The following is a 15,322-nucleotide window of genomic DNA, read 5'->3' on the forward strand; positions in this document are numbered from 1 at the left end:
GCGGAAGCGCGGGGCGGTGCCGTGGGAGGAGCCGCGCGTGGGGCAGCGGGGAGCGAGTCCATCCGTCTCCGCGAGTCGGCGCTTTTGTCCCCGCGGGAAGGGCCGGGCTTGGTGAGCGGCGGGCGGGGACTCGGGTCTGAGTCCAGGGGTGACGTGGGCCGTGGGCACCGCCAGCCCCGGGCCCTGCGTCCCACCGGGGAGCCGCGTTTCCGTCCCTGAGGCCTCGGCTGTGTGCTCAGGTCAGCCCGAAGCTGCTGTTTTCTCCTGGGTCGGGGCCCCGGGCCGCGGTCGCCTCCTCGAAGAGTCCCGGTCGCCCTCATCCGGGGCCGTTCTGCGCCCCAGGTGACTTTGGCTGTGGCTGGAGACTGTTGTGGTGGTCACAAATTTTGGAGAGGGGAGACTGCTACTGTCACCTAGAGGGTGGAGGCCGGGGAAGAGGGACGCTGCTCTTAAAGATCCTATGTTGTACAGGACAGCCCCCCACAACAAAGAATTATCAGTAGTGCCAAGTTGGGAAACCCTGCTCTAGGGCCTTTAAAAAAAAATCTCTCCAATTCTGAATAAACTATATGAATTGTTAAAAATTCAGCTTAGTCACTTAATAGGGCCTCTAAGTGACAAGGTATTTTTAAAGCCTCTGGAGTCACTTTAGAATCTCTCTCCAGACTAGTAAGTTGAGCAAGTCAAATGCTCACAGCATCAAGCTGCTTTCTCCCCTCTTAAGGAACACATGGCAGGATAGGAATCAGGTAAATCCAGGCTGGGCCCTTATTACACATTTAATCATTGAATACCCAAAAAAAGTGAACAGGATGGTGTTTCCAACAGGTGAATCCAACAACTGTACAACCTGTAAAAAGCCTGGAAAGAAGTCTTTGTGCCTTTTTATTTTCAGGTGAGAAAAGCATCATTCAAGCTCAGATTCCTGCTGAAACCAGCCACAAGGTCCACCTGTCGTCACTGACACGTGGGTTTCTGTGTAACCAGGTGAGTACAATGTGGAACCTACAGCAAAGCTCCAGCAGTCTTGGCTGTGTGGAAGAACTGCTAATGGGCTTTTCCTGTGCTCGAGTTGTAACCACATGAAAGTCACTAAGAGTGAAGGTTTCTTAAAAGTTCAAGGTAGGCAGGGCGTGGTGGCTCACACCTGTAATCCCAGCACTTTGGGAGGCCAAGGCAGGTGAATCACGAGGTCAGGAGTTCAACACCAGCCTGGTGAAACCCCGTCTCTACTAAAAATGCAAAAAATTAGCCAGGCATGGTGGCAGGTGTCTGTAATCCCAGCTACTCGGGAGGCTGAGATAGAGAATTGCTTGAACCTGGAAGGTGGAGGTTGCAGTGAGCCGAGATCGTACCACTGCACTCTAGCCTGGGCAACAAGAGCAAAACTCCATCTCAAAAATAAAGAAAAAAATAAAAAGTAAAGTTTAAGGTAAAGAAACAGAAGTATTTATGGTTATATGTCTGTAAATAAGTAAGTATGGTTACTTGCAAATATGTGTAACTGTAGATAAATATAGATTTTCTGGCATGCTATAATACTAGAAGTTTCTGGATTTTATATAAGTATAAATATAGAAAATATTTGTGTATATATGTAGTATTACAAGTCTTCCCACTGATAACTAGCAGGACAGCTCAGCAACATTCTTTTTTTTTTTTTAATTGCATTTTAGGTTTTGGGGTACATGTGAAGAACATGCAACAACATTCTTAAGACCTGTTTGATTTGACTTTTTTTATGGAGACCAAGTCTTGCTCCGTTGCCCAGACTGGAGTGCAGTGGTGTGATCTTGGCTCACTTCAACCTCTGCCTCCCAGATTCAGGCAATTCTCCTGCTTCCGTTTCCTGAGTAGCTGGGACTACAGACATGTGCCACCATACCCGGCTAATTTTGTTTGTATTTTTAGTAGAGATAGGTTTTTGCCATGTTGGCCAGGCTGGTCTCAAACTCCTCACCTCAAGTGATCCGCCTGCCTCAGCCTCCCAAAGTGCTAAGAATACAGGCGTGAGCCACCACACCCAGCCATCAATTTGACTTCTAAAGGCATATCAGCCCTCCACCAAACTTCAAAATAAGTATTTGTAAAAAGGATGATCTGAGCTTCCTTGTTACTAACGTGATTAGTAACAAATATAGCATTGAATTTAGGAGCGACCAGGTGTGTTTTGAGCAATGAGATTTTCTTTTTTCCTAATGAGATTTGAAATCATTTGGAAGAATATTAAGCAACAACTTATAGACTGAAGGGTAGGGCAGTGGTTTCCAAAAAGATTGTCCTCTGCACCTTGCCTCCTGTATTAGTCCGCTTTCACACGGCTATAAAGAACTACCTGAGAGTTTTCACACTGTTATAAATAACTTCCTGAGACTGGGTGACTTATAAAGGAAAGAATTTTAATTGACTCACAGTTGTGCATGGCAGGGGAGGCCTCAGGAAACTTACAGTCCTGGCAGAAAGCAAAGGGAAAGCAAGGCACATCTTACATGGTGGCAGGAGAGAGAAGAGGTAAGCGCCAGACTTTTAAACCATCAGATCTCATGAGAACTTACTCACTATCAGGAGAACAGCAAGGGGGAAGTCTGTCCCCATGATTCAGTTACCTCCTACCAGGCCCCTCCTCTTGACACGTGGAGATTATTATAATTCAAGATGAGATTTGGGTGGGAGGACACAGAGCCAAACCGTATCATTTCTTAATAGGAATTAACTTTGTTTCTTAAAACTTCTCTGAAATAGCAGTATGGTGATTAATATTGCAGAGAATGATGTTAAATAAACTTGTATTCACTTGTGGGGTTTTTACTAATTGTGTGTGTTTGCACCTCTTCCATTTTAGCTTTTCTACAACATTCTTGAGGGAGTATTTGCTTATCATGCAATAGATACTATTTGAGTGCACAGTTTATGGTGACTAACCATCCTCATTCATTCAGGACCAAGGGATTTGCCAGGGCACAGGACATCCAGTGTTCAAACCAGGACAATCCTTGGCAAACTAGGTCGCCTCCATGAGTCAGGCCCTGGGTCAGATGCACAGCGACCCTGGAGGACCCGAAACAGGCCCTGTCTTACCTCCATAAAATTTACCTTCTAACAGGGAAGATGAATTTTAAACAGTGAATGACAGGAGTGATCTGGGAACTTGGCGCAAGTGGACTTGGTCAGAGGAAACAGAGAAGCTTTCTGGGGAAGGATATTTAGCTTGAGAGCTTAAGCTGTTATAGAACTGGACTGGGGTCTGCTCATCTGGTGGTGCAGTAAACCCAGATGTCTACATTGAGAGTTGCTGCAATGGTTAGAAAGGCTTCTTTTATGCAGGACAGTAAATAAGGAAGACCAGACCATTAAATGCTCAAATCCTGGCCTCCCCAGTGGCTTCTAGGCAAGGATTTTTTTTTTTTTTTTTAAAGGGACAGAATCTCACTGAGTTGCCCAGGCTGGAGTGCAATGGCACGATCTCGGCTCACTGCATCCCCTGCCTCCTGGGTTCAGGTGATTCTCCTGCCTCAGCCTCCTGAGTAGCTGGGATTACAGGTACATACCACCACACCCAGCAATTTTTTAATATTTTTAGTAGAGACAGTGTTTCACCGTGTTCACCAGGCTGGCCTCGAACTCCTAACCTCAGGTGATCCACTTTAGCCTCCTAGAGTGCTGGGATTACAGGCATGAGCTACCACACCCGGCTAGGCAAGGATTTCTAAAGGCAATGATAAATTACAGAAAAGCAGAAGCTACAGGCAATATCGTAAAGCAATGCATGGAGATTACATGCTGGTTTAGACCTAAAAAGGCAAGGATATCTTGAAGCAGGAGCTTATAGGTCATAGGTAGATTCAAAGATTTTCTGATTTGTAATTGGTTAAGGAAAAGAAGCTTTGTTTAAAAATTTAGGGACTGTAGGAAAATGTTAACTAGCTTAGGGAAGTAACTTTTCTCCAAGCCCTTCAGGAAGAAACTTAGCATAATTCAGCCTTCACTTCCCCTTTATCTGGGGTCTCTGAGCCAGCAGATCCATTCAGTGGGGGTCCTCAGTGGGAGTCCCAGCCTCAGAAAGGCAACTCAGGGACACAGGTTGTTATCTTCAGTTTCATAGGGAAAGCAAACATCTCTGGAGCGTTAACTTCTTTGGCTGTTGTTTTAGGTTACTATTACCTTCTTGTTTAACAAGTTCCTTATTTACTTCTGGGGCTAGCTGGATGCCTGGAATTTCTCTTTAAGGATCTTCAGGATTTTCCTTTATTTTCATGCTGAGGGTTCACAGGCCCCTAAAAAAGGGAATTGCTGTTTCATCTCCAAGTTGGGGTCAGATGTAGCTAGTCACAGGGCTCGACTGGAGTGAGGGGACAGGGATATGTCAGCACTGCCTGTTGAGGAAGCTGCGTAAGGAAAGTCCCCTGCCACAGGAGAGAGGCTGCCATGCTCCTTACACTGGGAACACGGGGATGACTGAAGCCGAGACAAGAACAGGGAAAGAAGCCAGGCATAGTGGCTCACACCTGTAATCCCAGCACTTTGGGAGGCTGAGGCAGGTGGATCACTTGAGGTCAGAAGTTCTAGAGCAGTCTGGTCAACCTGGTGAAATCCTGTCTCTACTAAAAGTATAAAAATTAGCTGAGTGTGGTGGTGCACACCTGTAGTCCCAGCTACTCAGGAGGCTGAAGCAGGAGAATTTCTTGAACCTGGGAGGCAGAGGTTACAGTGAGCTGAGATTGCACCACTGTACTCCAGCCTGGGCGACAGAGCAAGACTCCTTCTCACACAAAAAAAGAGAAGAACAGGGAAGAGGTGTGACCAAGACGAAGAGGGAGGCAGAACCAGACCAGGCCTCACTTCAGACTCTGTTCTAAGGCCAGTGGGAAGAGACTGAAGAGCTCCTGTGGGCCGGAGGGTGATGCGGTTTACATGTAGTGTAAGCATGTGGATTAACAAGGACTTCAGGATTCAGAAGGAAGACGTTTAAGAGGCAAGAGAGAAGGTGTTCTGAGGTAACTTAGGAATCAGATGATTATTCCCTAAGCTGGGATGATGGTTCTGCAGTAGGAAGGATGTAGAAAGAAGAGACCTGGGAGTTAGAACTGAGAGAATGTGTTGCTGCTCGCTTTCATCCATGTCTTGGTCAGAGAGCTCACAGCGCCCACTGTGCCCCAGCTCCTGTCTGTGCAAACCTGCAGGCAGCCCCCTTAGCCCAGGGCTATGTGCCCATTTTTACTTTGCCACTCACAGGGCCTCGCCTCTGCATCCTCAAGGAAGTCAGCCCTCCACATGTCTAAGCCCTGTCCAGCGTGGTAGCCACTAGCCACATGGAGCTATTTCAATTAAACCAATGAAAATGAAACACAATTAAAAATTTGCTTTCAGGCCAGGCATAGTGGCTCATGCCTGTAATCCCAGCACTTTGGGAGGCCGAGGCGGGTGGATCACTTGAGGTCAGGAGTTTGAGACCAGCCTGGCCAACATGGTGAAACCCTGTCTCTACTGAAAATACACAAATTAGCTGGGCATGGTGGTAGGTGCTTATAATCCAGCTACGAGGGAAGCTGAGGCAGAATTGCTTGAACCTGGGAGGCAGAGGTTGCAGGTTGCGCCACTGCACTCCAACCTGGGTGACAGAGTGAGACTCCTCAAAAAAAAAGAAGAGGGAAAGAGGTGTGACCAAGACCAAGAGGGAATGTGAAAAGGTGCAACTGCTGTGGAAAAGTTTGGCAGTTACTCAAAAAGCTTTCAGTGGCAAAAACTGCAATCACTTTTGCACCAGCCTGAAAGCTATCACATAGGTTATTCAACCAGTCCCCTACTGATGGTCATGTGTGGTGTTTTCAGCCCTTTGCGATTATGCGAAGTCCCACAGTGAATAATCTTACACATCTTTTAGTATTTGTGTACCTTTGAGATAGATTTCTAGAAGTGGGATTCTAGGAAAGAGCAGATGTTTTCTGCAGCCTTGCTTGACATCAGTAAATTTCCATCCCTAGGGGTTGCCCCCAGCAGTGTGTGAGAAGGAAGGGTGTGGGCCACTGTGTCTCTGTTGACCTGACAGTTAGGAAATAGTACCAGAGTTGCTGTAATCTGCGTCTCCCTGTGAGTGAGGTCACTGGTGATTCCACGATGGGTATTGTCCTTGGGATGATAGTGGGGAAGCCAGATTGCTCCATGTGAGGACTGAGGAAAGGAGACACAGTGAAGAGCTCTGGCTGGGAAGGGGGACACAGACTGGGCAGTAATCAGAAAGAAAGCTGTGCTCCAAGCATAGGCTCATGGCACTGCGGAAGATGCGACGGGAGGAGTGGGGAGAGCAGGGCGCAGGATGTGGTGCTGGCAGCAACACAGGAAAATACATTCCTCCTTGTGATCGTTACCCTGAGAAGTGGGATCCTGATTGTCTGCTGAAAATGAGATGATTTGTCATCTCTTGCTGCCTAACAAATGATCTCAAACCATAGTCACTTAAAACAATGACCGTTTATTGTCTCACTGTTTTTGTGTTTCAGGAATTCAGGAGTGGCTTGGCTGGAAACTTGCAGAAGGCTTTCAGCTGAGTCCACATCATCCGAAGGCCCCACTGGTACTGGGGGCCCCTCCATGGCCTGCAAGTCAGAGCTGGCTGTTGGTGGGAGGCCTCAGTTCCTCTCCACCTAGGCCTCTCCACAGAGCTGCTTGAGCATCTTCCCAGCATGACAACTGGCATCCGCTAGAGCAGCATCCAGGAGACCAAGGCAGAAGCTGCAGTGTTTTCTAGGACCTGGCCCTGGAAGTCACCCCTGCACCCACCCCCGCTGTCTCCTATGCCATATTCTGCTGGTCACACAGGTCAGCCCTAATTCCGTGTGTGTGTTGGGCCTACACAGGGTGTGAGCACCAGAAGGCTGGGATCACTCATTAGGAAGCAGTTACCACAGAGGGGACAGGGGAGGAGGTGTGAGGTAGGATCACCCAGCAGGGCTGAGGGTTCTTTTCATGTTGGTGACTGTGTTCTTCCAGAGTGGCAGCGTCACAGCCCTTGCACAGAGTCGTCTGCCTGAATGTCCCCTGGAGTGGGCGGATGATGGAAGTCACACCTGGCTAGAGTTCTGCTGGGCTGGCCTGATGGCGGGGGGAGGGAAATCGGCTGAAATGAGGGGCAACTGGGTGAGGATGAAGTCAAGAGAGGGGGTGGCTAAGGCAGGACGGTGGGTGGCCGAGGCAGAGTCCAGGCAGGAAAAGGGTGACCGAGGCAGAGCACAAGCAGGAGTGGGGTGACTGAGGCAGGGGAAGGACTGACTGAGGCAGAGCTCAGGCAGGAAGGGGGTGACCGAGGCAGAGCACAGGCAGAAGGGGGGCGACCGAGGCAGAGCTCAGGCAGGAAGGGGGTGACCGAGGCAGAGCACAGGCAGAAGGGGGGCGACCGAGGCAGGGCACAGGCAGAAGGGGGGCGACCGAGGCAGGGCACAGGCAGGAGGGGGGCAACCGAGGCACAGCACAGGCAGGAGGGGGGCGACCGAGGCAGGGCACAGGCAGGAGGGGGTGACCAAGGCAGGAGAGGGTAACTGAGGCAGAGCATGGGCAGGAGGGGGCGACTGAGGCAGGAAGGAGGAGACTAAGGTAAAGTATGGGCAGGAGGAGGGTGATTGAGGCAGGAGGGGGGTGACTGAGGCAGGAGGGAGGTGACTGAGGCAGGAGGGGGGTGACTGAGGCAAGAGGGGGTAACTAAGGCAGAGCACAGGCAGGAGAGGAGGTGACCGAGGCAGAGCACAGGCAGGAGGGGTGACCAAGGCAGAGCGCAGGCAGGAGGGGTGACCGAGGCAGAGTGCAGGCAGGAGGGTTGACTGAGGCAGGAGGGGGTGACCGAGGCAGAGCACAGGCAGGAGGGGTGACCGAGGCAGGAGGGGGTGACCGAGGCAGAGAACAGGCAGGAGGGGTAACTGAGGCAGAGCACAGGCAGGAGAGGAGGTGACTGAGGCAGAGCACAGGCAGGAGGGGGCGACTGAGGCAGGAGGAGATGACCGAGGCAGGAGGGGTGACCGAGGCAGGAAGGGTGACTGAGGCCTGCATGTGATCAGAGGACATGTGGTGAGAGAAAAAATGAGTGAGCATGGTGAAACCTGAGGAGGGAGGTTGGGTTCAGAGAGAGGGGAGTTTTGGAACGTCATTCTGGGTGGTATGACAGTGCCTGGTGATGACCAAGCCTGAGGGGACCTGTGGAAACGTGTGGCTGATGGGAAGAGAAGGACAAAGGGCCCTGGAGCTGAGAAACTCCTGAGACCCTGAGGGTCTTTGATGTCATCCAGAAGCTGGGACTGGAGGTGGGAAGAGTGATGGAGGCAGGCGTCTGAGTCCCCAGGGAAGGAGGGAGTAGCTGGGAATGCATTTTTGGCCGCACTTGGATGGGAAGAATGTGCCATGAGACTGCACAAAGCCAAGGTTCTTAAAGGGGGTGGAGCAGAGTGGTTGAGCTGGGGACAGAGGAAGGCACAGTTTTCCATCAGCTGGCCTTGAATTCATTGCCTGCTCTGCAAAATAAAGGCCCAGTGTGGAAGCCAGAATTTGCATTTTAAGAAGGACTGGAAGGATGAGCTGAGGAGGGCCTGTCCCCAGCAGCCCGAGAGGGAGGAGGCTGTGGGGACTTGGTGTGTCCCATTTCTTCCAGAGCACTGTCCTGAGGGTGCTTCAGGAAGAAGGGAGGCGCGTCCTGCCTCCCGGCTGCCCTTTTGCTGTCAGAGTCACAGGATGGCGGCCCTTGTCCTACCCGCCACCAGTGGTGAGTCGTGGGGTCTTGGCATTTCTCATAGTCCAGGACTGAAAGGCTCTGACCCTCAGCCTGGGATGGGAGGGGGCTGGGCAGAGCAGGTAAGGCAGGAGTGGAGCCCCAGGGGCCCAGAGGTCCTTGTGTCCGATCGGGCAGCCCTTGGGATTTGGGACTTAGGTGTTTGGGTGTCTGTGGATGTGACCTGTGTAGTGAATGTGCTGGAGCTTTTGAATTCTCCCTTTATTTCTTTCTGTGAACCTGATAAAAACACAGTGATGTCCATGGAACCTGTTTCCTCATCTGTGAAGTGGGAATAATCTCTTCCCCAAGTGCAGTCAGACCTTGAGCCCTGTTACCTTTTGTTGGGGAGACGGCTGTTTGGGTGTCTTAGGAGAGCTGTGAGTAGGTGTTTGCAGGGGGTGTAGGTAGGTGCTGTGTGGGTATAGGAGGGGGATATGGTCAGTCACAGGCAGATATGTGGGCATTAGGCCGGAATCCCTGGGACTCATTTCTCCTCCTCCAGCTGCGTCTTCCCCGTTCCCAGCCTCTCAGCAAAAAGGACACACAGAAGGCGGAGGGCTGGTTAATGAGCTCCTGACAAGCTGGCTACAGGTGAGTTGGATTCTCCTTTTCCCAAATCGTTATTTCTTTAGCCAGAAGGTTGGACTTCATACCTCCCAGCGGCCTGGAGCCTCACAGCCAAACTGGCTCCTGAGGCATCCCAGGATTTCCAGGCATCTGATGGAGGGTGAGGGCTGCCCAGAAAATGTCAGTGTGTGTGGATGGTTACTGCAGGTTCAGAGCTTTCTCCAGGGTCCCTGTGTACATCATGTGCTCCTGAGAGTTTTAAGGGAAAACCAAGTAAAGGTGTAAGGTGTGACGATGTTCTAAGCCCAAGCAGTTTATAAAAGCCATACGGAAATCGTTCATTCACTTGCCAAGTGTTCTTCTGATTTCTGCCATGTCCCGGGCCCATGCTTCCCTGGAGACTGAGAGAATAAGATCACAGGAGCCCCCAGTCTGAGAGAGAAAAGACAGTTGCTCTGGGGTACTGTGCATTAAACCTGAGGAGTGGCCTAAGGAGTCGAGCATTGAGGGCTGAGCCTGGAAGCCAGGGAGAGGAGCTCAGAACCCGCCCCACATCTCCTGCTCAGGTTTCCCCAGCCCTGGCTCTGTTCTCCTGGGCCCTCTTCCTGTGCAGTTGGTGAGGGTGGTCCTCGGCTAAACTGTGATGTTTGCGATGCTTTAGGGGTTGGTGACCTTCGAGGATGTAGCCGTGGAGTTCACCCAGGAGGAGTGGGCATTGCTGGACCCTGCCCAAAGGACACTGTACAAGGATGTGATGCTGGAGAACTGCAGGAACCTGGCCTCTCTGGGTAAGCCTGACGTCGTTTCTGCATTTATTTAATGACTCTCATGGCAAGACTTGCCTTTTTTTTTTTATTGTGGTAAAATTCATACAACATAAAATTCACCATTTTAACCATTCTTAGATGTCCAGTTCAGTGGTTTTTAATATATTCATGGTATTGTGCAACCATCAACACTATCTAATATTGCACTGTTTTCATCACCCCTGGAAGAAACCCCATCCCCATTAAGCAGTCAATCCTCATTACTTCCCTACTCGCTGCTGCTGGTAACCAGTCATCTGGTTTCTGTCTTTAGGAATTTACCTGTCCAGAACATATCATATAAATTGAATTATAAAATTCGTTACCGTTTGTGTCTGACTTCTTTCACGTAGCACAGTGTTTGAAAAGCTTAGCTGTGTTGTCCCAGCGTTTTGTTCCTTATGACTGAATAATATTCCATTGTATGAACATACCACATTTTGCCAATTCGTTTTTCTGTTGATAAACATTTGAATTGTTTCCACTTTTTGACTGTCATGAATAATGTACAAGTTTTTGTTTAAATGCCCACTTTCCATTTTCTTGGGTATATACTAGGAGTGGAAGGCTAGGTCACATGACATTTCTGTATTTAGCTTTTTGAGGAACTGCCAGACTTCCACAGCAGCTGTACCACTTCACATTCACACCAATGCATGAGAGTTCCGGCTTCTCCACGTCTTTCCCAGCCCTTTTTCTTTTTTTTTTTAATTGCACTTTAGGTTCTGGGGTACATGTGCAGATCATGCAGGATTGTTGCATAGGTACACACATGGCAATGTGGTTTGCTGCCTCCATTCCCCCATCACTTACGTCTGGCATTTCTCCCCATGTTATCCCTCCCTGACTTCCCCACCCCGCCCCACTGTCCCTCCCTTGCCTCCCCCAACAAACCCCAGTATGTGATGCTCCCCTCCCTGTGTCCATGTGTTCTCATTGTTCAACACCCGCCTATGAGTGAGAACATGTGGTATTTGATTTTCTCTTCTTGTGTCAGTTTGCTGAGAATGATGGTTTCCAGATTCATCCATGTCCCTACAAAGGACATGACCTCATCATTTTTTATGGCTGCATAGTATTCCATGGTGTATATGTGCCACATTTTCCTTGTCCAGTCTATCATCAATGGGCATTTGGGTTGGTTCCAAGTCTTTGCTATTATAAACAGTGCCGCAATGAATATATGTGTGCATGTGTCTTTATAATAGAATGATTTATAATCCTTTGGGTACATACCCACTAATGGGATTGCTGGGTCAAATGGAATTTCTATTTCTAGGTCCTTGAGGAAGCACCACACTGTCTTTCACGACGGTTAAACTAATTTACACTCCCACCAACAGTGTAAAAGTGTTCCTATTTCTTCACATCCTCTCCAGATTTTTTAATGATCACCATTCTAACTGACGTGAGGTGGTATCTCAATGTGGTTTTGATTTGTATTTCTCTAATAATCAGTGATGATGAGGCTTTTTACATGTTTCTTGGCCTCATATATGTCTTCTTTTGAAAAGTGTCTGTTCATATCCTTCCCCCACTTTTGGAAGGGTTTGTTTGTTTTCTTCTTGTAAATCTGTTTTAGTTCTTCGTAGATTCTGGATATTAGCCCTTTGTCAGATGGGTAGATTGCAAAAATTTTTTCCCATACTGTTGGTGGCCAGTTTACTCTAATGATTGTTTCTTTTGCCGTATAGAAGCTGTAGAATTTAGTTAGGTCCCATTTGTCTATTTTGGCTTTTGTTGCCAATGCTTTTGGTGTTTTAGTCATGAAGTCCTTGCCTATGCCTATGTCCTGAATGGTTTTGCCTAGGTTTTCTTTTAGAGTTCTTATGGTGTTAGGTCTTATGTTTAAGTCTTTAATCCATCTGGAGTTAATTTTAGTGTAATGCATCAGGAAGGGGTCCAGTTTCTGCTTTCTGCACACTGCTAGCCAGTTTTCCCAACACCATTTATTAAACAAGGAATCCTTTCCTATTGTTTTTGTCAGGTTTGTCGAAGATCAGATGTTTGTAGATATGTGGCATTGTCTCCGAGGCCTCTGTTCTGTTCCATTGGTCTATATCTCTGTTTTGGTACCAGTATCATGCTGTTTTGATTACTGTAGCTTTCTAGTATAGTTTGAAATCAGGTAGTGTGATGCCTTCAGCTTTGTTCTTTTTGCTTAGGATTGTCTTGGCTATGCGGGCTCTCTTTTGGTTCCATATGAAGTTTAAGGTGTTTTTTTCCAGTTCTGTGAAGAAGGTCATTGGTGGCTTGATGGGGATAGCATTGAATCTATAAATTACTTTGGGCAGTATGGCCATTTTCACGATAGTGATTCTTCCTAACCATGAGCATGGAATGTTTCTCCATTTGTTTGTGTCCTCTCTCATTTCCTTTGAGCAGTGGTTTGTAGTTCTCCTTGAAGAGGTCCTTTACATCCTTTGTTAATTGTATTCCTAGGTATTTTATTCTCTTTGTAGCAATTGTGAATGAGAGTATGCTCATGATTTGCTCTCTGTTTGTCTGTTATTGGTGTATAGAAATGCTTGTGATTTCTGCACATCGATTTTGTATCCTGAGACTTTGCTGAAGTTGCTTATCAGTTTAAGGAGATTTTGGGCTGAGATGATAGGGTCTTTTAAATATACAATCATGTTGTCTGCAAGTAGAGACAATTTGACTTCCTCTTTTCCTAATTGAATACCCTTTTTTTTTTTTCTTGCCTAATTGCTCTAGCTAGAACTTCCAATACTATATTGAATAGGAGTGGTGACAGAGGGCATCCTTGTCTAGTGCCAGATTTCAAAGGGAATGCTTCCAGTTTTTGCCCATTCACTATGATATTGTCTGTAGGTTCATCATAGTTTTTATTATTTTGAGATATATTCCTTCCGTACCTAGTTTATTGAGAGTTTTTAGCATAAAGCGCTGTTGAATTTTGTCGAAGGTCTTCTCTGCATCTATTGAGATAATCATGGTTTTTGTCTTTGGTTCTATTAGTGTGGTGGATTACTTTTATAGACTTGCGTATGTTGAACCAGCCTTGCATCCCCGGAATGAAGCCTACTTGATTGTGATGGATAAGCTTTTTGATGTGCTGTTGCAGTCGGTTTGCCATTATTTTATTGAAGATTTTTGCATCTGTGTTCATCATGGATATTGGCCTGAAGTTTTCTTTTTTTGTTGAGTCTCTGCGGGTTTTAGTATCAGGATGATGTTGGTCTCATAAAATTATTTGGGAAGGATTCCCTCTTTTTGGATTGTTTGGAATAGTTTCAGAAGGAATGGTACCAGCTCCTCTTTGTATGTCTGTTGGAATTCAGCTATGAACCCGTCTGGACCTGGACTTTTTTTGGTTGGTAGGCTATTAATTGCTGCCTCAACTTCAGCCCTTATTAGTCTGTTCAAGGTTTCAGCTTCTTCCTGGTTTAGTCTTCGGAGGGTGCAAGTGTCCAGGAATTTATTCATTTCTTGCAGGCTTACTGGTTTATGTGCATAGAGTTATTTGTAGTAATCTCTGATTACAGTTTGTATTTCTGTGGAGTCAGTGGTGATATCCCCTTTATTGTTTTTTATTGCATCTATTTGATTCTTCTCCCTTTTTTGTTAATCTGGCTAGTGGTCTATTTTGTTGATCTTTTCAAAAAAAATCAGCTCCTGGATTTATTGATTTTTTTGGAAGGATTTTTTGTGTCTCTGTCTCCTTCAGTTCCACTCTGATCTTAGTTATTTCTTGTCTTCTGCCAGGTTTTGAGTTTTTTTGACCTTGTTTCTCTAGCTCTTTCAATTTTGACAATAGAGTGTCAATTTTAGATCTTCCCTCACTTCTCTGGTGGGCATTTATTGCTATAAATTTCCCTCTAGACACTGCTTTAAATGTGTCCTAGAGATTCTGGTATGTTGTGTCTTCATTCTCATTGGTTTCTAAGAGCATCTTTATTTCTGCCTTCATTTCATTGTTTATCCAGTCAACATTCAGGAGCCAGTTGTTCAGTTTCCATGAAGTGGTACAGTTCTGAGTTAGTTTTTTAATTCTGAGTTCTAATTTGATTGCACTGTGGTCTGAAAGACTGCTGTGTTTTCTGTTCTTTTGTATTTGCTGAGGAGTGATTTACTTCCAATTATGTGATCAATTTTAGAGTAGGTGCCATGTGGTGCTGAGAAAAATATATATTCTGTGGGTTTGGGGTGGAGATATCTGTAGAAGTCTGTTAGGTCCACTTGGTCCAGATCTGAGTTCAAGTCCTGGATATCCTTGTTAATTTTCTGTTTTGTTGATCTGTCTAATATTGACAGTGGAGTGTTAAAGTCTCCCACTATTATTGTGTGGGAGTCTTAAGTCTCTTTGTAGGTCGTTAAGGACTTGCTTTATGTACCTGGGTGCTCCTGTATTGGGTGCATATATATTTAGGATCATTAGTTCTTCTTAATACATTGATCCTTTTACCATTATGTAATGCCCTTCTTTGTCTCTTTTGATCTTTGTTGGTTTAAAATCCATTTTATCAGAGATTAGGATTGCAACTCCTGCTTTTTTTTTTTGCTCTCCATTTGCTTGATAAGTCTTCCTCCATCCCTTTATGTTTAGCCTATGTGTATCCTTGCACATGAGATGTGTTTCCTGAATACAGCACATCAGTGGGTTTTGACTTTTTATCCAATTGGCCAGTCTGTCTCTTTTGATTGGGGCAGTTAGTCCATTTACATTTAAGGTTAATATTGTTATGTGTGAATTTGATCCTGCCATTTAGATGCCAGCTGGATGTTTTGCCTGTTAGTTGACACATTTTCTTCATTGTGTCGATGGTCTTTACCATTTGGTACATTTTTGGAGTGGCTGGTACTTGTTCGTTTCCTTGTTTAGTGCTTCTTTCAGGAGCTCTTGTAAGGCAGGCCTGGTGGTGACGAAATCTCTCAGCAATTGCTTGTCCATAAAGGGTTTTCTTTCTCTTTCGCTTATGAAGCTTAGTTTTTGGCTGGATATGAAATTCTGGGTTGAAAGTTCTTTTCTTTAAGGATGTTGAATATTGACCCCTACTCTATTCTGGCTTGTAGGGTTTCTGCGGAGTGATCCGCTGTGAGTCTGATGGGCTTCCCTTTGTGGATAACTCGACCTTTCTCTCTTGCCGCCCTTAGCATTTTTTTCCTTCATTTCAACCCTAGTGAATCTGACGACTATGTACCTCGGGGTTGCTCTTCTTTTTTTTTTTTTTTT

General features: G+C 46.7%; 1 protein-coding gene across 7 annotated transcripts in view; it reads left to right on the forward strand.

Annotated features, from left to right (window-relative positions):
• Positions 1-15,322, forward strand: part of ZNF558 (zinc finger protein 558) — a 27,897-nt gene continuing 12,575 nt past the window's right edge. For 2 of the 7 annotated variants that reach the window (XM_017500068.2, XM_017500073.2), the window contains exons 1-6: positions 2-239; positions 829-987; positions 6,498-6,816; positions 8,633-8,743; positions 9,255-9,343; positions 9,981-10,107. In XM_017500068.2, coding sequence (XP_017355557.1) covers positions 6,792-6,816; positions 8,633-8,743; positions 9,255-9,343; positions 9,981-10,107 — 352 coding nt within the window. In that variant the 5' untranslated portion in view covers positions 2-239; positions 829-987; positions 6,498-6,791. Of the gene's footprint in view, positions 240-828; positions 988-6,497; positions 6,817-8,632; positions 8,744-9,254; positions 9,344-9,980; positions 10,108-15,322 lie in introns of all 7 variants that reach the window. The other 5 variants (XM_017500071.2, XM_017500069.2, XM_017500070.2 and 2 more) reach the window with 5 other exon arrangements.

The sequence above is a fragment of the Cebus imitator genome, unplaced genomic scaffold (assembly GCF_001604975.1).
Source record: "Cebus imitator isolate Cc_AM_T3 unplaced genomic scaffold, Cebus_imitator-1.0 Scaffold263, whole genome shotgun sequence".
Classification (NCBI taxonomy): Eukaryota; Metazoa; Chordata; class Mammalia; order Primates; family Cebidae; genus Cebus; species Cebus imitator.